The sequence below is a fragment of the Grampus griseus genome (genome assembly GCF_964374135.1).
Source record: "Grampus griseus genome assembly, chromosome: 6".
NCBI classification, from domain to species: domain Eukaryota; kingdom Metazoa; phylum Chordata; class Mammalia; order Artiodactyla; family Delphinidae; genus Grampus; species Grampus griseus.
The window spans coordinates 21,811,438-21,833,899 of NC_139000.1; the positions used below are offsets into that span (position 1 = coordinate 21,811,438).

At 43.9% G+C, this 22,462-nt stretch overlaps 1 protein-coding gene across 1 annotated transcript in view; it reads left to right on the forward strand.

The window, feature by feature from the left end:
- PTGR1 (prostaglandin reductase 1) overlaps positions 1 to 18,579 on the forward strand; it is a 69,563-nt gene extending 50,984 nt beyond the window's left edge. The window contains 8 exon segments of the mRNA XM_082656868.1: positions 3,234 to 3,355; positions 6,188 to 6,342; positions 9,240 to 9,354; positions 13,485 to 13,487; positions 13,490 to 13,564; positions 13,567 to 13,601; positions 17,078 to 17,254; positions 18,524 to 18,579. Coding sequence (XP_082512994.1) covers positions 3,234 to 3,355; positions 6,188 to 6,342; positions 9,240 to 9,354; positions 13,485 to 13,487; positions 13,490 to 13,564; positions 13,567 to 13,601; positions 17,078 to 17,182 — 610 coding nt within the window. The 3' untranslated portion in view covers positions 17,183 to 17,254; positions 18,524 to 18,579.
- Positions 18,580 to 22,462: the final 3,883 nt, after the last annotated feature.

Here is a 22,462-nt window from a genome sequence, read left to right on the forward strand (position 1 = left end):
GGGAGGGAGAGGAAGCACAGTCCCTCTCAAGCCTCTGGCAAACGGTGTGACACGAAGAAACCAGCTCCTTCTGTCCCTGGAAAGGTCTTGGCTTCACCCCTCACTCATGTCTGCCTCCATTTCAGAGTTTAAAAAGGGAAAAGGAGTTCAGTGTACCTTGGCCTTTCTGTACTGTCTCTGATACCTCACCTCCTTTCCACATCTGAGTTTCCAGAGGTGTCAGGGGATCTGAAGTTCAAATACCTGAGATGAATCACAGTGTAGTTGTACCGTCAGTGTGGTGCAGGTTTAAAACACTCAAGTGTCTCTTGGCCTTATCCCTCAGGAAGACTCCTGGTCAGTTCGTCCTGTGTCTGCCCTCCAGGGCCCAGCTGCACTTTGCACCTCAAGTTTTCCTCTCATGTCCTGGAGAAGCAAGGTCACCTGAATTCCCTTTGAAGTCCCCCAAATTTTCCTAGCCTGGAAAGTTTCTCTAAGTAATTTCTCCAGGTTGTGTGATCCTTTTCTTTCTTCATTCCTTCTTCCCACCCTTCCTCCCTCTTTCTTTTCACCCTTTGAAGGACTTCTAAAGAATGAAACGGAAATATATATATCCCCAAATGATCAGCCTCCAGCAAAACCAGTCCCTCACCCCCCAAGTTCATATAACACACAGGATTTGAGCTCCTCAGCATTGCCACAGCCAAGAGACAACATTGTGAAATTAGAGGATGCTTAAGGCAGTAAACAGAATGACAGCCCTTTCCGGTCTGTCCTGCCTGCCTGTACCCTCTACCAGTGAGAGCTCTTCCTCTCCCACCTTGTTATCCCACCCATCCTTCTCTAAATGGTGAGCTGGGGGTAGGAGCACGGGGGTGAAGGCGGACATGGGGAAACCAAGGAGCCAGTTTCCCATGACTTAGCTGGAGAGAAAGTAATTGGTAAAACATTAGGAGATTTGAATTCTAAAAATAGAGGATAATCTATTCATTTGTGAGTATATTTCTCATTCGCCCGTTTCAAGCCCCTAAGCAGTATGCTTCTACTCCAGGTAATCAGCTTCATACCAGTGGTTCTCAAAGATTGAGGGGGAGGGGTTACATATGCCATGTTTCTAGCCTCCATGAGCAACACACCACCAATTCTTTGACAATTCCTGCCATTATGCGCCCTTACCAGTGGGATGGGTCAACCCTTCCAGAATGCTGGAACTTCTGCTATAAACTATAAAAGAAGTTGAACTTTGAAACCTAGGGTCTTTCAGCTGTCCAGGCTCCAAAGATTTAACATCCTCCCAAAGTATCGCATTATTTCCTTCTATAGGATCTCTGTCTTCTTGTTAAGCTGGAAGAGTTCAAGTGTTTTGCTCTCCAACCTGTTGATTCTATCCAGTCCCCCTTCGTCCAAAGCATACCTTTCATTTTCCCTCTAGGATTTCTTTACTGCTGGCTTCTTCATCCTATCTCCATTTTACTTTTAAAAGGAGGTGATGTTTGGGAAAGACCTTGTACATCTTAGGTCAGTATGTCTAACTGAAAGCCGATTTTGCAAACATCTAGACGGGAGATTGGGGGAGGGGGTGTACGGGCTGTCATGGGTGGAATGACCCAATCTGAAAATGTACCTTCTGCTTCTCTTTGGGAGTTAGGCTAACTTGCCCAGCATACTCAGATATCAGCATTCATTACGGCGGTGGTTCTCAGTTGCTTGCATTCATAAGAATCACCTAGAGTCCTGTTCAAATTCATATATCCACATCCCAGTATTTTTGAATCAGTGGGTTTGAGGCAGGGTCTGGGAATCTAAATTTTTAATAAAGCTCCAGGTGATTCTGAGACAAGTGGTGTTCCATCCATCTTTTGAAAACAGTGGGTTAAGGGAATATTAGATATTTGGATCCTCAGAAGAAGTGCTGTTTGCCTTTCACTGCTTTCCCTTCTCCCAACTCTAACGAGCCCTCAGACGTAGTCACGGCTGAATAAGCTTAAGTCACGCCAACGTGTAGTTTGTTTTACACAGAAATGGCTTTATGTGAATTGTCTGAAATTTTTGCCAGTGGCTTAACAATCACCGTAATGGGTATAAATTTCATGGGCTCAGACTCAGGGGTGAAAAAATAGAACTTAAAATTTTTCTACTCCTGTACTTCATTTCTATCTCAAGCTGGTGTAATAAAATAAAACCTCCGTTAAGCCAGTGATTTCTCCCATCATTTCAGGTTTAAAACTCATAATTTCCTTTGTCTTCTCTGTAGGGTTGATGCAAAGCTCACAGGGCTAACACAAACCCAGCAGAGGGGGGACAACTTCTTGCTTTTGATCTTAGTTGTGCGTTGGTCCCCCCTCTCAAAGTGTAACTTTTCTCGGGCTTCCCTGGTGGCGCAGTGGTTGAGAGTCCGCCTGCCGATGCAGGGGACACGGGTTCGTGCCCCGGTCCGGGAGGATCCCACATGCCGCGGAGCGGCTGGGCCCGTGAGCCATGGCCGCTGGGCCTGCGCGTCCGGAGGAGCCTGTGCTCTGCAACGGGAGAGGCCGCGGCAGTGAGAGGCCCGCGTACCGCCAAAAAAAAAAAAAAAAAAAAGTGTAACTTTTGTCATTGAGTCCGCAGCCACATCCCCTTCCCAGCTGGAAATCCACTGAAGTGTGGTGGTTTCTTGACCTAATAATCCCCATTGGTGCTATGTGAGCTGCATCTGTGCAGGCCCACTAGTCGTTTCCCTGCAAGCTAACTTCGGCATCTCACTAGGGATGAGGTGGGGGAGACTGCAGATGTTCTTTCATACCACTCTGGAGCCATGGGAAGTTCAAGGTGTTTCTTCCTGACCCTCTCAGGCCTAGACACCATATACCGTTACATCTGTTTATGATGTCATGGAGGCTTTCCCCAGGAAGCTCGCCATCTCCCTAGAACTTACATAGGAATGAAGCATAAGCTCTCTGTTCTTGGATCCCTACAGTTTAAGGGGATCTATTTTCTTTCACCCCTGAAACTTGGCCTGGGGGTGGACAGGATGCTTCCCCCCTTCCAGCCACCTCTCTGTTCCCTCCCTAGTTCCCATCATCTTCTTTCCTCTCCTGGAGGTAAAGAAGGAGGAGGTGGACCATTAGTGGCTAGTAATATCCATTTCCTATATTTTCTGTCTTTTACCTGGACCCATGGCACTGAGCTGCTGAGAAGGCCTTCAGGGTATATATAAATGAGATACAGGGGAAAGAAACAAATTTATCCCCATAGCCTTACTTTTCTTCCCTTAGCCTAACAGCCTACTCTGGCCTGCTTGACATCTCTGGTGTGCAGGGTGGAGAAACAGTGCTGGTGAACGTGGCCGCAGGAGCAGTGGGCTCCGTTGTGGGGCAGATCGCTAAGCTCAAGGTAAGTGTCTTCCTCCATAACAAACATTTACTCAGAGCCCACAGCGTGCCCTGGGAATGCAGAGGTGAACACAGCAGACCTTTTGTCGTCTCAGGGAGTTTGGTCTACTAGTCGATTTCGTTGAGAAGCTGGAGATTGGGAATGATTGAGGAACGTGGGGGGAATGGGGAAAATGGCGCAGCAAAGATGACCTGAACATTGTAATTTGATACCACTGTAGGTCTCAAGTCAGGAATGGCCTCTGCTAGAGTAGTGAATTTGTAAGCAGTAACTATTTTCATAGTTTTTACTGAACTTTTCTTGTTACAACTTAATCTCCTTTCTTCATGATTGCCCCCAACAATTAAGAGGGACTTGATATCAGCCAACCAAGAGTCATCACCCACACGGCCCCATTGCAAAGGCTACTGCAGTCAGCCCAGAGCGGTGGGGCCTCAGCTTGGGAACTAACTCATGGGAGGCACGCAGGGCATGGAAACATTGCCTCTGATCTGGACAGGTGTCTGTGCTCAAGAGGTCTGATTTGATGGTAGGGGTACAAGACATCAGGCAGCTCACACATGGTCAGGATGTATCACATAGTGGAAATGTTCCAAGGTGATCTGGTTTGGCTTATCCTTTGCCAGAGGCTGGATGTTGGATGCAGGATCTAGTTTCTAGGGAAAGAGGGAGAATAGAGATGAGTACAGGACTACAACCAGCAGCCAAGGGTTTGGGCTGGTCTCCAGTGCTAATGGGAGCTTGGAATACAAATAAAGAGATGAGGCTGTCATACAGGTTGCAAATTTTGCAGTTAAGGAATTACATTAGTTTTCTAATGTTAAACCATAATAGCATTCTGAAATAACCATTATTTACCAATGGTGTATTATGAATTTATACTTATGGATTTGATTTAATAACATTTCATATAGAATTTTTGTATCTATATTCATAGGTGAGTTTGGTTTGAAGTTTTTTGTTTGGAACTTATCAGTGTTTAGCTTTGGGTTATGCTAGACTTAACAAAATGAATTAGTAATACTTCCAAAATTCAAATTTTAAATGTTTTATTAAAACTTCAAGGGATTTTTGTTTCAAAAATTTGATAGGACATATTTTTTAATTAGGGAAGAGCCGTCTCTCTCCCTTTTCTTATCTTTTTCTTTTTTCTGGCTGTGCCATGCAGCATGTGGGATCTTAGTTCCCCAACCAGGGATCAAACCTGTGCCCCCTGCCATGGAAGCACAGAGTCTTAACCACTGGACCACCAGGGAAGTCCTGATAGGACTCATTCTTAAACCTATTCTTTTAGAAACTCCATTAGAGATTGCCATACTAAGAAGTTTGTGCTTAATCCTTGGAGGAATGACATGATTAATTCTGCATTTTAGAGAAATCTTTTTGACCCTGGGAGGTGAATAGTTCATAGGGACACAATACTAGAAACAAGAAGTCAGATTAGGATGCTCTTACAATAATTCAGATGAAAATTATGATACCCTGACAGTGAAGATGGGACGTCAGAGGCAGCTTTTAAGGATATTTGTTGAAAAAGAACAAACACCTGGTGATTGGATGTGGCTAGCAAGAGAAAGGAAAGCATCTCCTTTGACCCACATGTTTCAGGTTTGGATAACTGCGTGGTATCACCCACTACAATAGAGGATAGAGGAGGAACAACAGGTAAGAAGCAAGGGAAAAAAAAGATTCCATTTTAGACACAATGATTATGAGGCCCCTTAGGCTCTCCAAGTGAAGATTGTTATAGGTCGCTGGAAATACTGATTTGGAACTCAGGAGAGAGGCATGGCTGGAGTTAATAAACAAGGGAATCATCTGCATGAAGGTGGTAGTGAGGTCATAAGAGTAAATGAGATCATCTTATGAGAGTATAAGGTTAGAAGGCAAAAGGACCAAGGATAAGAGATTTTGCAAAATTGTTTTTTCTTGAATCATGAAGGAATGGAAAAAGCATATGGCAGTCGTTTGTACAGATACATGTACGAACCCAAAGGCCTTTCCCCAATTGAGAGTGAACAGAGGCTGATATTCTGGTCTTCACGATACATTCAGAATAGAAGAGAGCTTTCTGAAGATCTACTCTCTATGTACCAATATAAGCTCTAGTCTCAACCTGAAAGTGCTTCTCAGGATGCACTCCAGTTCCTCTATGATTAGGCAGCACCTAGTCCAACGCTTTGGGCCAAATCACAGAACACGGGGCAGTTACCAGGAGGGCTGTCTTTGATATGAGAGTCCCAGGGCAGAGCCAACATTATAGTCTAAAGAGTCACTGCACCAAGAGATAGCATGCAAGTCATTGCAAGGGAGAAGAAGCCCCAACATAAACAGGAGAGTCAAGGGCTTCCCTGGTGGCGCAGTGGTTGAGAGTCCGCCTGCCGATGCAGGGGACATGGGTTCGTGCCCCGGTCCAGGAAGATCCCACATGCCGCGGAGCGGCTGGGCCCGTGAGCCATGGCCGCTGAGCCTGCGCGTCCGGAGCCTGTGCTCCGCAACGGGAGAGGCCACAGCAGTGAGAGGCACACGTACCACCAAATAAAAAAAAAAAAAGAAAGAAACAGGAGAGTCAAGCCAGCAGGTTGAAATGAGCTGCAAACCACCTAAACATAGGAGGGATCGGTAGGGTGGTCAGAGGCAAGCTGAAGTGATGGTTGGGTTGTATCATAGGCTAGTTTAGGGACGAATTTCGCCTAGGGGGTCTGTTGGCCCATTATATATGTGGCTCAGCACCTAGGAGGGTGTTCTGGAGGAACCTGGCCATTCTAGACTAGGAGGATAGACTTGGCCCATGCTTGTGGTTTATAAATGGTTTCCATTTTTCTCCCCATTTAAGGCTGCAAAGTTGTTGGAGCAGCAGGGTCTGACAAAAGGGTTGCCTGCCTTGAAAAGTATGGATTTGATGTTGCCTTTAACTACAAAACAGTAAAGTCTTTGGAAGAAACTTTGCAGAAAGCCTCTCCTGAGGGTTATGATTGTGATTTTGATAATGTAAGTACAAATTGGACTTAATATCTGATTTACTAGCAAAGCAACTAAGTACTATATGAGGGAATCTACTTCTAGAGTTTCCATCTAAAAATATATGAGGAAAGCACATATGCCTTTTTTAAAAAACAGCTTTATTGAGATATAATTTACCTGTTTAAAACATAGAACTCGGTAACTTTTAGTGTATTCACAGAATTGTACAACCCTTGCCACAATTTTAGAACATTTTCATCACCCTGAAAAGAAATGCTTGTGTTCATTAGCAGTCACTCCCCTTTGTCCCCCCAAAAGTGATATTTTGTGACTGGCTTCTTACACTTAGCATGTTTTCAAGGTCCATCCATATTGTAGCATGTATCATTTTTTCATTCCTTTTTTAAAAAATTTTTATTGAAATATAGTTGATTTGCAATGTTACTTCATTTTCTTTTTTAAAAAATAAATTTATTTATTTATTTTGGCTGCATTGGGTCTTTGTTCCTGCGAGCGGGCTTTCTCTAGTTGCGGTGAGCAGGGGCTACTCTTCATTGTGGTGCGTGGGCTTCTCATTGCGGTGGCACAGGCTCTAGATGCACAGGCTCAGTAGTTGTGGCACGTGGGCTTATTTGCTCCGCGGCATGTGGGTTCTTCCCGGACCAGGGATCGAACCCGTGTCCCCTGCATTGGCAGGCAGATTCTGAACCACTGCACCACCAGGGAAGTCCCTCATTTCTTTTTATGGCCAAATAATATTCCATTGTATGGATATATCACATTTTATTCATCCATCCATCGGTTGATGGGCAATTGAGTCATTCACACTTCTTGGCTATTATGTATAATGCTGGCTATGACCATTCATGTACAAGTTTTTGTGTGGATATATGTGTTCATTTCTCTTGACTACAATCAGAATTGTTGGGTCATATGGTAACTCCACGTTTAATATTTTGAGGAACTGCCATACTATTTTGCAAAATGGCTGCACTATTTTACATTGTCACCAGCAATCTGTAAGGGTTCCAATTTCCCCAAATCTTCAGCAGAGTTTATTATCTGTCATTTTGATTGTGGCTATCCTAGTGAGTTTGAAGTGATATTTTGTTGTGGTTTTGATTTGCATTTCTCCAATGGCTAGTGATGTTGAGCATCTTTTCATGTGCTTATTGGCCATTTGTATGTCTTCTTTGGAGAAATGTTTGCTCAAATCCTTTGACCATTTTCAGTTGGGTTATTTGTTGAGTTGTCAGAGTTCTTTATATATTCTGGACCCAAGTCCCTTATCAGATACAGTCAATTCTCAGTATTCCTGGTCTATAAGTTCCTATAGAACTTTATGTTCTATAAAGTCACCACAAACACTGAACCATTGCTCCTACTGGAAGTGTGCACACACATGCACATATCTTACATAGATTACAATCTTTAGTCCTTCCTATAACTTCTCTTTTTATTTTAAAAGAGAAAATTTTTGTTTAAAAGTGTTAAGTAACTTGTCTGAGGCTGCCCCAGGACTAATCCTCCCACAGTTGGGATTCATACTCCATTCAGCTGGCCCCAGAGCTGGAGCTTCTTGAACCACTCTGCACTGCCCCCTACTGTCTTCATCCTCTGGTAATCTCGGTATGAGAGCTAAAAAAAGAAGGCAGACCCTTGGCCTTTTTTGACCTCAGCTGGGAACTTTGTGTCTCTTTTGCCACTAGCCACTCTGTGTATGTCTGCAAATGAGCAGGGAAAGCTCTATGAGTATTGGGGTTATAAATAATACTAGCAAGTAGTCCAGTTCTCAATTATGGAATATACTTAAAATGAGGATCATTAGTAATAATATCTCCTGTATAGGGTTTGCAAATATTTTCTCTTATTCTGCGAGTTGCTTTCACTTTCCTTTTTTTTCTTCCACTTTCTTGATGGTGTCCTTTGAAGCACAAAAGTTTTAAATTTTTGATGAAGTCCAATTTAGTTTTTCTTTTGTTGCTTAGGCTTTTGGTGTCATGTCTAAGAAGCCTTTGCCTTATCCAAGGTCACAAAGGTTTACTCCTATGGTTTTTTCCTAAGAGTTTTATCGTTTTAGCTCTTATATTTAGGTCTATGACACGTTTTTTTTTTTTTTTTTTGGTACACGGGCCTCTCACTGTTGTGGCCTCTCCCGTTACGGAGCACAGGCTCCGGATGCGCGGGCTCAGCGGCCATAGCTCATGGGCCCAGCCACTCCACGGCATGTGGGATCTTCCCGGACCGGGGCACAAACCCGTGTCCCCTGCATTGGCAGGCGGACTCTCAACCACTGCGCCACCAGAGAAGCCCTATGACATGTTTTAAGTTAATTTTTGTGTATCGTGTAAGGGAGGAGTCCTATTTCATTCTTTTCCGTGTGGATGTCAGTTGTTCTGCACCATTTGTTAAAAAGACTGTTTTTTTCCCCTGTTGAATTGTTTTGGCACTCTTGTCAAAAATCAATTGACTGTAAATGTAAGGGCTTATTCTGGACTCTCAGTTTAGTACTATTGATCTATATTTCCGTTCTCACACTGTCTTGATTGATGTAGCTTCGTAGTAAGTTTTGAGATCGGAAACTGTGAGTCCTCCAACTTTGTTCCTGATATATGGCTTCTGAGTTATTTTTCCATACTTTTAGATAAAGCAATGAGATTACTGAACTGGTCAGAAAACCCCAAATTATAATGAAGTAAAATTTACAAGTTATATAAGGTGTATTTCTACAGTCAAATGAAAATGCCTAGTTTCTAATGTCTCTTTCCAACTGCGATTTTCTGCCCTGCGGTGCTAATTTAATCAGTGTTATTGCTGCTAAAACAAGTATTGTGAAATGATCATTGTGAGTTAATGATTCTCCTGAATCTTCTAGGGTTTAGATTATTTAAAGGTTTTGGTTTTTTGTTTCCCTGTCTGTTTAGGTGGGTGTAGAGTTTTCCAACGTTGTTATCCCCCAGATTAAGAAATTTGGAAGACTTGCTATTGCTATACGTGGGCCCATCTCTACATATAACAGAACCGGCCTCCTTCCCCCAGGTAATGAGCTCACGCACATGATCACAGGTGTAGAAAGACGGGACAAGGAGGAGATTCACAGATATGGTGTAGGCCAGTGACTATCAAAGTATTTAAAAGATTTCCTAATATTCTTGATGAAATAGTATTTATTAAACTAAAAACATATAATTGTGTATATCTGTGCTAAATCAGCTTATATTGGATTTTGACATAGAGAAATAACAGGCGCTGAAAATATGGAAGAAACAGAGTTATTAAAAGTTTTAGTTTTTTACTTACTGTTTTCTGCAAAGTTGTGAAAAGCCATGATTTGATTTAGAAATAGAACACGTTGTCCTGGCTGGAAAAAATGAGGGTTCTTCAGGATATTCGAGATGTGCTGGAGGTTTGGGGGTGGGTAGACGGTGGCTTAATGTGGGTGAAGGGAAAACAGGCTGCCATTTCCTTCAGACAGTAGTGGGCAGAGTTTCCTGCAGCAGCACCAAACTGACAATTTCCACTACAAGGGAAAGGGGCATGCGTTTTCTCTCGATCCCTAGAACGTCCTTGTTTTGCTTCTCCTGTCCGCTGCCAGGCCCTCCATCCCTCACTTCTCCACTCTCTTATGCTGAGACCTTCCCCTCCCACCTCCATGCCCAAATAAGTCCAAAAGCAGTATCAACTAGAGAACTATGTTCATTAAATCTCAGTTTTCTAAGAGATGTCCTATAGGCCTCTTATTTTACAGATGGGGAGATGGATGGCCCAAAGGACCAGAGACTCTTTCAATCCTATTAGCGACAGACTCAAAATAAAAGCAGATCTTCTGAACTCCTCATACAGAGTCCTTTCTGCTACAAATGATTCTGTGCTATTGGTGAGATTACAGATTTACCTGTGGTCTAAAAATTTTAAAAAGGAGAAAGGGCTTCCCTGGTGGTGCAGTGGTTGAGAGTTCGCCTGCCGATGCAGGGGACACGGGTTCGTGACCCGGTCCAGGAAGATCCCACATGCCGCAAAAAAAAAAAAAAAAAAAAAGGGAGAAAGAAGAACAAAAAGGAATCTTCCAGATTACCATCAGGATCCAGGCAACCACAAATAAATGGGTCATTTGTTCTATGATGGGCTTCACTCGTGGGAATGAAACCTTATAACCCTGCTAGTTAACAATACCTCGGCTACACTGAGACAGGTGGATGGGAGTGGAAGAGGCTGAGGAAGGCCCACTTGTAGATTCCCTGTTGGGTTGTGAAAAATCAAAGAGGCTACTTTCTCCAAGAAAGATACTCCAGGTGCACCTGGCAATCTTATTAGGGACTTTTTCCCCCCATATTTTTCTAATTGATGCTAAGCTAGCATCCTGGGAAATCTTCCTGCCAATTGAGCAGAGGTCCAGGATGCATTTTCCTGACCACAGCCCAATATTTTGGATACAGTAACTTGATCTAGGCTTTTAAGCAATTAGTCTTTGCAAGTTCAGCGGCTCAGGGCTCAGGTTTTTGAGACCTATCTGGCCTTGTGGACAAGCTGGCCTTGTCCATTCCATTTTAATCAAGTGAGATTCTGCTCTGCCTCTGATCTCCAGAAATTCTAACATATTTCACTGTTAGGAGAGCTCGGAGGCAAGTACTTGTTTCCCCCAGCTTTCATGCCACATTTGTTTTCTACTCGCAATAAAGAAACCACATCCCCATCAGCATGCACAATCCCAGAAACAGTATTTCATCCTCTTCCAAGATGAGAAAATGAGGACTCCACTCCTTAACCCAAGAGAAATATGGCTGGGGTGAGTCTTCCGGAGAAGCACTCTTTCTGCAAGACTAATCTAGCATTTGGATGTGTCCCTCTCATGTCTCACTCGTCTTGCATCAGTTTCTTTTGCTTCAGAACAAAGCCCTACTTTTCCTTCTTTATCTCTTTTTTTTTTTTTTTTTTTTGGCTGCTTTGGGTCTTCATTGCTGCAGGCGGGCTTTAGTTGTGGTGAGCGGGGGCTACTCTTCCTTGCGGTGCGTGGGCTTCTCATTGCAGTGGATTCTCTTGTTACGGAGCATGGGCTCTAGGCGCGCAGCCTTCAGTAGTTGCAGTGTGCGGGCTCAGTAGTTGTGGCTTGCAGGCTCTAGAGCGCAGGCTCAGTAGTTGTGGCGCACAGGCTTAGTTGCTCTGCGGCATGTGGGATCTTCCTGGACCAGGGCTCGAACCCATGGCCCCTGCACTGGCAGGTGGATTCTTAACCCCTGTGCCACCAGGGAAGTCCCAAAGCCCTACTTTTCTGACTGCTGACATTGCTTTCTTCAAAGTAGCAAGTGGGAACTTGAGGCCTGAGTAATACCAGTTACGAAGGAGGCTGAAGCTAGATTCTGCCAGTCACCTGGGCTCTTCCGGCCCTGATATTCCCTGGGCATTTTCACCTGACTTCCTGGAACTTGTAAGACTATGCTCAGGTGCCATTCCCTCAGTTTCTGGTCACTTAGGATCCTTGGGAAAATAAACCAGGCAACCAATACAACCTTTTCTCTCACGCACAGAAGAGTACTATCTTTTTTACAGGCTGCAGGGTAGCCCTGTGCTTTTTCTACGCTGGTGGTTCTCAAAGTGTGGGCCCAAGACCAACAGCATCACCATCTCCTGGGGACTTGTTAGAAATACAAATCCTCGGGGCCCACTCCATCTCCACAGTCAGAAGCTGGATGAGGGGCGCAGCAATCGCTTTTCACAAGCTCTCCACGTTATTCTGACACTTAGGGAAGTGTGAGACCCACTGTTTCAGGCTAACTCTTGGTATCTTGAAATGGCGAGGGCAGGGGCAGGTGTGGGATTTGCTGAGCCCCTTGATCTATTCTCTTCTTGGCTGGTAGGCCAGGGGAGGACACCAGTTGTTTTGCATCCGCTTTGAGAACAGAACAGAAATTGATAGATTTATGCCATAAAATGACTGTATTGAGCCATAAAGAAGAACACGCTAAGTATTGTGAATATCAGGGTATTCACCCTTGAGCAGCACAGAAACGTTTCACACGTTATCTTCAGGACCTCGTTCTGTTCCCTAGAACTGTTTGGGAAGCTTTTGGTGGACCTTGCTTCTGGCAGGTGACGGATGAACAGTTCCTGGCTGCCCGGCCTGTACAAGGACTCCACGTGTGTGTCGGTTTCCCATGGCTGCTGTAACTATTACCACAGACTCAGTGGCTTAAAACAACACAAATTTATTGTCTTACAGTTCTAGACGTCAAAAGTCTAAAATGGGTCGGCAGGGCTGCATTCCTTCTGAAGGCTCAACAAGACTTGTTTCCTCGCCTTTTCCAGTTCCAGAGGCCGCCTGCGTGCCTTGGTTCACAGTCCCTTTCTGCATCTTCAAAGCCAGCAGCACTGCATCTCCAAATCTCCCTCTCGCTCTCCCTCTCGCTCTCCCTCTCTCTCTCCCTCCCTCTCTCCCTCCCTCTCTCTCTCTCTCTCCCTCTCTCTCTCCCTCCCTCTCTCTCTCTGTCCCTCTCTCCCTCCCTCCCTCTCTCTCTCCCTCTCTCTCTCCCTCCCTCTCTCTCTCCCTCCCTCTCTCTCTCCCTCCCTCTCTCTCTCTCTCTCTCTCTCTCTCTCTCTCTCGCTCTCTCTCGCTCTCTCTCTCGCTCTCGCGCTCTCTCTCTCTCTCTCTCTCTCTCTCTCTCTCTCTCTCTCTCTCGCTCTCGCTCTCTCTCTTTCTCTCTCTCTCGCTCTCTCTCTCGCTCGCTCTCTCTCGCTCTCTCTCTCGCTCGCTCTCTCTCGCTCTCTCTCTCTCTCTCTGATCTCTGCTTCCATCATCACATATTTTTTCCCGACTCCAGTTTTTCTGCATCCCTCTTTCCCTTACAAGGGCCCTCGTGTGGGCCTACCTGTATAATATAGAATAATCTCCCCATCTGAAGGTTCTTAACGTAGTCATATCTGCAAAGCCCCTTTTGCCACGTAAGGTAACATATTCACAGGCTCTGGGAATTAGGATGCGGACGTCTTTGGGGGCCATTATTCTGCCTACCACAGAGTGCATGTTGATTTGTGGGCAGTCCCGTGGGTCATAAAGGGTGGAGGAAACAGAAGGGAGCGCACTGGGAGAACTCTGACACGCCTCGTACCACCTGTGTTTTCACCACGGCCACCCGCCTGGACCCTGCTGCCCAAATGTGCCCTCCTGTTCACAGGCCCACCCCGGAGGCCGTCATCTTTAAGGAGCTTCACTTCGAAGGCCTCCCCGTCTACTGCTGGCAAGGAGAAGTCCGCCAGAGGCTCTGAAAGGCTTGCTGACAGGGGTCTCAGAGGTGAGAGGCTCCAGGGCCACTCCTCCACCAGATCCCCTTCCCTTTGGATGCTGCAGATTTCATTTCCACTGGGAATATGGGTTCATCTCACTGCTCCCCCTTTTATAACAAAATACCTGGAAGTCTTGTCTGCACTCACTGTCTGCAGCCCCTCTTTCCATTCTTTCTTAAACCCGCCTGTCGGATTTTGCACTGTCGCCATTCCACCAACACAGCTTTTGTCAAGGTCGCCGATGCCCCTCACACTGTGAACTCCAGTCATCGGCTCTTAACGTCATTTGGCTGTGGAGGGTATTTGACAGAGAGCATCGCTCCCTCCTTGCTTCCTTTGGCTTCCCTTAGCTCTTGGTTTTCCTCACTGATTGGTCCTCCTCAGACTCCTCTGCTAGCTTCTTTTCTTCTCTCCAAATTAATAACAGTGTCCCAATGCATGGTCCCTGGGCCTCTTCTCTCCTCTGTCCACACTCTCTCAGCCCTTTGTTATCTCATCCATGCTATTGCTTTTATTTTCATTTTTTGCGGTACGCGGGGCTCTCACTGCTGTGGCCTCTCCCGTTGCGGAGCACAGGCTCCGGACGCGCAGGCTCAGCGGCCATGGCTGACGGGCCCAGCCGCTCCGTGGCATGTGGGATCCTCCCGGACCGGGGTGCGAACCCATGTCCCCTGCATCGGCAGGCGGACTCTCAACTACTGTGCCACCAGGGAAGCCCCACGCTCTTGCTTTTAAATATCAGTATGCTGACAGCTCCCAACTGTCTGTCTCCAGCCTAGATCTCTCCCCTGAGCTCTAGACTGTTCAGCAGCTGTGCTTGGATGTGCGATACGCTTCTCCATCTCTGTCTTAAAGTGTTAAAAACCGAAAACGTCTTGATCTTTCCTGCCAAACTTGCTCTATATATAGACCGCACCGTCTCAGTTATGACAACCTTTTTAGTTGCTCAATTCAAAAACGTTGAAATTATCTTTGATTCCTTTCGTTCTCTCATATCCATGTCTAATCTGTCGGCAAATTCTGGTGGCCCAACCTCGGAGATACATTCAGAATCTGCCCTGTTTCCCCTCCTCCACTGCCACCATCCTGGTCTAGGCCACCATCTTGTCTGGCCTGGATGTTGTGGTGGCCTCTAAGCTGCTCTCCCACTTTTTCACCCCTACAGACAATTCCCAACACAGCAGCCAGAGTGATCTTTTAAAGCATAAATCACACCAAGTCATCTTACGCTCAAAACCCTGCAAAGCTCCCCATTTCACTTAGAATAAACCCTGCGAGGCTGGACACTATCTGGCCTCCGTTACCTCTCTAGTTTCATTGCTTACTGTCTCTCCCCACACCCCTCCACTTCTCCGTAACTGCTTACTTAATTCTCACCCCCTCCTTCAAGTTTTTGCTGAAAACTGCCTTCTGAATGAGGACGCTTTGAACATGACCCTATTTTATATTGCAATCCCCCTTCACTGGTTGAGCCTCCTTATCTTACTTTGATCCATAGCAATTATCATCTTTTAACATAATATACACTATAATTCACTTAATTGTCTGTCTCCCTCCCATGAGAATGTAACCTCCCCGAGGGCAGCAATATTCACGCATTTTGTTTACTGATGTATCCACACCACCCAGGATGGTCTGAATAGGCACTAGGTGAACATTGTCAAGACGAAGGAGTGTTAGAGGGGCGTATATTTTGCCATGGCTCTTCCAGGTCCTAGAGTGGAGTCGTCTTATAGCCGTGCCTTATAGATCCAGAGGAAGAATCCAATCGCTTTGTCCTGAGCCGTGATCATTTTCCCACCTTACGCCATGTGGAGTTTTAGTCAACAGAAATCTGAATAACCGAGGTGGCATGATTTTCGTTTCCCAGGAGAAAAGTGGTACCATACTTCCTAACCCCTGGCTTCCTGATCATTTCCAAATTCAAAGACATAGATGGCTCCCCTGGCATCCCCTGGAGCTTGGCGTTTTTCCCAGTCTAACACTCTCCGAGTGCTGGGCTGGGCTCTTTCCAGGGAGCTGGGAAGAGTGGGATGCGTTTAGAGTTCCCAGTGTGTAGCCTCTTTGTCCCTGTTGGTGAAATCAAACGTGATCACAGCTGACAGCAGACACCACTGTGCTGGTGTCCCAAATGCTTTCTTCCTACAAAGTGAACCTAATTATAATTTTGTTCTAAGTAACTAGTGAATTGGTTTAATTTCTCTCTCATCTACTTCTTTCTTTCTCATCCCTCCCCCTTTCTTTTTTTTTTTTTTTCTTTGTGATACACGGGTCTCTCACTGTTGTAGCCTCTCCCGTTGCGGAGCACAGGCTCTGGACGCGCAGGCTCAGCGGCCATGGCTCACAGGCCCAGCCGCTCCGCGGCATGTGGGATCTTCCCGGACCGGGGCACGAACCCGTGACCCCTGCATCAGCAGGCGGACTCTCAACCACTGTGCCACCAGGGAAGCCCCCTCCCCCCTTTTTAAATACACTTTTTATTTTAGAATAGTTTTAGAGTTACAGAAAAATTCCTGAGAGTAGAGAGTTCCCATATACCCTGTATTCTATTATATCCTAATTTCCCATATTATTAACATTTTATATTAGTATTCACCCTCTACTTTTAACCTCTAAACTTTTGATTATAGCTTTTGACCCTTTCCAGGTTCTTGGCCTCTTCAAGCACAGGAATGAGCTGGGGCTTTCTATTGATAGTTAAGTGTTCAAATCCCAGCTTCCCTACATACTAGCTGAGTGACCTCAAGCAAATAAATAGTCCCTCCATAAATCCATAAAGGATGCTAAACCATCACTGGATACATTAGGGAAAAATAGTATAAGGTGACTTAGGTCTCCACATAGGACCTCTTTAAAATAATGTGAGAATGTGAATTAGTTCTATTTAGTAGACTGTGCCTTGTAGAAAAAAGAGAAATGAAAATCCTTCTTCACTAAATGAACTCTTCCCTCCCACACTCCTAAATGAATGTTAAACACTTACTGAACAAATCTCGGCTTGAAGGGAAGACATATTTTTAGACTGCCATCGTATTTACATTTCCTGAACAGGTTCTGCCTCTTCAGGGGTCAGACAGAGGTAATGATGCTACAGCATTGGGCTACTGGAAAGATGAACACAGATGATACCCTGCAAGGATGTCCCCTGCTCCATATGCTTCCGCCTCTTCTGAGATCATTACATTATTAAATTTTTTGTTCAATTTACTTAGAAATTAGTTAATTGCTTCCTTGTGACATTTCTCGTATTGTTATGCTGTGATCTGATGCCTATTATTAAACTCTTATGTGTGCTGTAATCTGTTACATACACTGTGTATGTGGGTCATGCCCCCCAAATGATATAAGTTCAAAGAGGACAGGCTCTCCACTTCCTAGTTCCAAGTTTCCCATGATGTACTGATAAATTTGTTGCTACAGTGAGAAGAGTATATAATTTAGAATATGAAATTAATCTATTATGTTTGTTGTTGTTTTGATACAGGGTAAAATCCAGTACCATGAACACATCACTGAAGGATTTGAAAGCATGCCAGCTGCATTTATGGGAATGCTGAGAGAATTGGGGGAAGCAATAGTGAAAGCATGAACAAAAATGACACATGGAATCTCGAAATCATTTGGATGATTACTTAGTTTCTTTATAATCATTTAGTAAAAGGTATGCTGTCTTCATGATCTAAAAAACATTCATTGTAATGCATCTGATCTACCTAATAAAATACATTTAAGTGGAATATAATTAGCAAGAGAGAGGGAAAATTTCATATTGAACAATGGCCAAGTGAACTTACTGCCTGCTATAGTTCCCTCAGGGTTGCGGTAGAAAATAATGGCTCTCGAGTCCAAAAGTTTACTGCTTCTGTGACCTTGAACTTCTGATTTTTCATCTGTAAAGTGAGGACAGTAACATCTGCTTCACATACATATTATACATTTATTTAAAACACCAGCATAACACGTGGCATATATTAGGTACTCAGTAAGTGTTAGCTACCTCCCTGCAGAAATCAGTGAATTTGAAGTCAAGATCACCACCCCTATGGCTTATGGTTACACAAGGAGAAATAACCATTGCTGATGTACACGGACTCAGGGGAGCCCCCATTGGTCCTCTGCGGGCAGGTCTAACGTGGCAGACCAAGGAAGGAATCTATCGCTCACAACAGTTACAAAAAAAGATAACATATGGGAATCTTTATAAGCCAACAAAAATGTGAGAGATTATTATGAAGAAAGCTTTGAAACATGACTAAGAAACACAAAAGAAGACTGAACATATGGAAGTTACCATGCTCTTGGACTGGGAGATTCAGTATCATGAAAATGTCAGTTCTGTTGATCAATTCTGCTACCAAATAGAGGAGGGATCAAATTGGAGTACCAGGAAAAAATAAGAGAAAAAAGTGCGATTGTGTGTGTGTGTGTATAAAACCTCTGGAAAGATGTAATAACAAGAACTGAGGTGTGCCTGAAAGATGGGGGATAAGAGAAAAACTACACTTTTGTGCTTTTTGAATTCTGAATCTAATGAACAAATTTATTCACTATTACAAATTCAATTAAAAAAATTAAAGTCCCTGTGCTTCTGTGTCCCCTTCCCATGTGGGGGAAATAACATATGCATGAGAAAAAACTCAGGAAAAAGTGGGGTCACCCCTACGGCTGGGCACCCCCTGGTGTTTTTATCTCTCGAACTTGTCCACAAGTTTGAGCCTCCAGCAGTGTGTCAGCTCCAGGTGAAGGGTTCCTGCCCCAGCACTGGGTCCCGTGGTGGGTTCTGTTCTAAGGCTTCTACCCCAGTAGCTTGTGACTCTCGGTATCTGTCTGACTCTCCCACTCTGGGGGCAGTGGTTTACCCCGTGACCTAAGGTCTCTGCTGGATCTCAAGAGTTGTTGATTTTTTTATGCTCAATGTTTTTCTTGTTAGGACAGACTGATGACACCCAAGCGCAATACATGCTGGACCAGAAACCAGAAGTCAAGAGCATGTACGTATCTATATACATATATACACATATATATATTATAAACATATATATATTAGTTGTTTTTTTTTTTTTGGCCTCCCTGTGTGGCTCACTGGATCTTAGTTCCTCGACCAGGGATTGAACCCATGCCCTGGCAGTGAAAGTGCAGAGTCCTAACCACTGGACTGCCAGTGAATTCCCAAGAGGATATATTTTAAATTTTGATAATACTTACCATTTTTTCTTTGATGGTTAAGTGCTTTTAGTCTTTCACCTAAGAAACCTTTACCTATCTGTAGGTCATGAAATTTTTCTCCCATATTTTTATTCTGTAAGTTTTACCCTTTTAGCTTTTATGTTAGATCTGTGACGGAGCAGGGAATAGGGGATTGGGATTGACTACAAAGGGGCAAAAGAGAATTTTCTGGGGTGATTTCAATGTTCTGTTTGGATGGGGATGACATAAGGGTGGATATGTGTCAAAACTCATTAAACAGTACATTTAAATGCATGCATTTATTGTATATAAATTATACGTCAATAAAGTTAACTTTTAAAAAGAAGAAAAATAGGTCCAGTACAAAATTTAGGCCACAAGACAGGAGCTTCCTTGCTACCAAAGTGCTATGGACTCCTGGCTTACTTGTAGGGAGAAAGAAGTACAATAAGCAGCCAAAGAAAGGCCAACATCTGTAAGATCCACAATCACACGTTACATTCTTCGTAGGGAAGCCTCCCAAGTGGGCACTGATATATTTCACCTTAAGAGGAGACAGGAAGAACAAAGATCTTCATGTTTCCCCCGTGCCCATCTAAATCTCTTTTCAGAATTTATTTTGGGCCCAACAGTAAAATAGGTAATTTTTTCCAAGAGACAAGCTAGTTTTTCATACACCACTTATGGAATATTCCATCTTTCCTTTACAATCTATTAATAACATGGTTCCACATCTAGACTCATCTGTTCTTTTTTTCCGTTACATTTTTAATTAATTTATTTATTTATGACTGTGTTGGGTCTTTTTTGCTGCGTGCGGGCATTCTCTAGTTGCGGCGAGGGGGGGCTACCCTTCGTTGCAGTATATGGGTCCTAGAGCACGTGGGTTTCAGTAGTTGTGGCACACGGGCTTTGTTGCTCCGCAGCATGTGGGATCTTCCCAGACCAGGGCTCGAACCTGTGTCCCCTCCATTGACAGGCAGATTCTTAACCACTGCACCACCAGGGAAGTCCCTCCATTACATTTTTGATTGGTTGTTGCTGGAGTTCTGGACAGTTTTTAACTACACCTATCAATCTATGCACAATTTGTGCATTTCTGAAATAAAGTATTAAAGAAAACAGTGCTCTTTTGAATACAGTATTTCAGATTAATGCATTTAGAACTTTTGCTGCAATATTTTAGCCTGATGCTTATGGCAAATCCATAACTGCTGCCAGGTAGCTAACTGGACTTGATATAACTCAACTGCATCAAGAAAATACGATTTTTGCCAGCATGTGCTATTATTCTACAACTCAGACATTTAGTTTATGTTCTGTGAACTGGTGTATATCCCAGGTGTACAAATCTTTTTCAGTGAAATCTTGATAGCAAAGTGGTGGTCAACATTCCATAGACATTCCCTGGTAAGAACCAGGCAGGATATCACCAATGACAGATTTTGTCAGCCCCACTGAAAAGGTTAAGCAAGATCTACAGGGATTCCAATTTTAAGGTAGTAAAGAATTCTGCCTTCTCCTCTGGAAAATCCAAAACAATATAGATGATAAGAAACAAAAATGGGGGGGAATTCCCTGGCGGTCCAGTGGTTAAGACATGGGCTTTCACTGCTGTGGACCCGGGTTCGATCCCTGGTCGGGGTAATAAGATCCCACAAACCACGCGTTGCAGCTCCCCCAAAAAAATTTTTAAGAAAAATTTAGGGGAAGCTGTAGAATGTTGTAATAAAAAAGACAGAAAATAACAGGTGATGGTGAAAAGATGAAACAATGATTTTACCGATTTACTTATACACTCCTGGTGGAATGTAAAATGGTGAAATTTAAAGAGGTGGTATTTTGCAGCATTATTCACAATAGCCAAGGTATCAAAACTACCTCAGTGTCCATCAACAGATGGATTGGTAAAGAAAATGTGGTGTGTGTGTGCGTATATATATATATACACACACATACACATACACACACACAATAGAACATTATTCAGACTTAAAAAAAGAAGGAACTTCTGTCATTTGCAGCAACATGGATGAACCTGGAGAACATTATGCTAAGTGAAATAAATCAGAGAAAAACACTGTATAGTACCGCTTACATGTGGACTCAAAAAAAAAAAAACGAATGCATAGAGTAGAAAGTAGAAAAGTGGTTGCCAGGGTTGGGTAAAATAGGGAGTGGTTAATCAAAAGGTGTAACTGAGTTATAAGATGAATAAGGTCAGAGGATCTAGTGGATAACATGGTGACTACAGTTTTTAACACCATATTGTATAGCTGGAGTTTGCTAAGAGAGTAGAACTTACATGTTCTTGCCAAAAAAAAAAAAAAATGTAAATATGTGAGGTGATGGATGTGGATGGTGTGGACTCATTTCACAATGTATATCAAATCATCATGTTATATACTTTACTTACATTTTTGTCAATTGTACTAGATTGACAAAATCTGAAAAGTGAATTTTATGTAAATTCTATCTCAATAAACCTGATATAAAAATTAAGAGACATATGTAAGCCCAAACAATAATATTTGAAGACATATACCGTTTGGAAGAATTTTACTGACCAGGAGAAAAAGCCACGACTGCCTTCCGAAAAGGTACTGATGAGATCCAGACGATTCACAAGGTGGAGGAAATCAGGGACTCAAAGGAGAGAACGTGCTTGAAAACACGCATAAGAGCGGTTCAAGCCCCAGATGCCACTCCCACCCTTCATGGTCAGGGACTGTCCATCACCCTATGAAAATTTCACCCCCATAGAAATCTGAGGTATCATCTTTCACCAAAGAGAACTTGAGAGGCTTTTAACTTGGGGACCCTGGGCCTGGAGGACATAAGGCTGAATACAGATTAAGTGGAATTCTGTATACGGGTGAACTCCAACCCCATACTACCATGCAGCTTTCTTCCACCTGTTCCAGAAAAATAGCCAGGCTTATGGCGCCTGGAAGCTTAAGTCCTTCCCTAGAAAAACTGTAGACCCTTCTGAAGAAATAACACTGCTCCAAGGACTGAGAGACACTGACATTTAGGGTCCCAAAGGCAAAATCTAAGTGAACACCCCCATCACCCTTCTGTGAAGCCCACAAATTGACCTAAGTCCATGCTCCCATGGACTCAAACTTCCAACCCAGAGACCCTGGACTTTGAGCTGGGAACATGGATCGAATCAGACTTCGGACTGTCTCTCTTGGGGAAAGTATGTACAACATGTGGTGTGGGAAGAAGGAAAGGGTGTGGTTATCAGGACAGACTGGGGCAGAAGCAGTGGATGTGCTCACAAGGGGAAAACTATTTCTCAGCCTCCCTTGCAGTTAGCTGAGGTTCATATGACTGATGTCTGGCCAAATGAAGAGTAGAAGTGATTTCTAAGCCAGAGGTTCCCAAACTTTCTTGGTTACAGCATCCTTAGTAGCACAATCCTTTTCTCACAGTGTCCCTGGGCTAAAAGAAATACCTGACAGTTCCATTTGCTAAATAGTTAGGTCCAAGCAACATAATAGTATTAGTTGGTGCCATGTCCAGTAATTAGAGCTGTTTCCCTAAAACTTAAAATATCCTAGGAAGCCCCTGTGAATTCTCTACAGTGCCCTGGGACACCTTTGCACCAAAATGGGACCCAAGGTTCCAAGCTTTTCCAGGCCAGTGCTTAGAAACATTGTATAATGTTCCAGGTCTT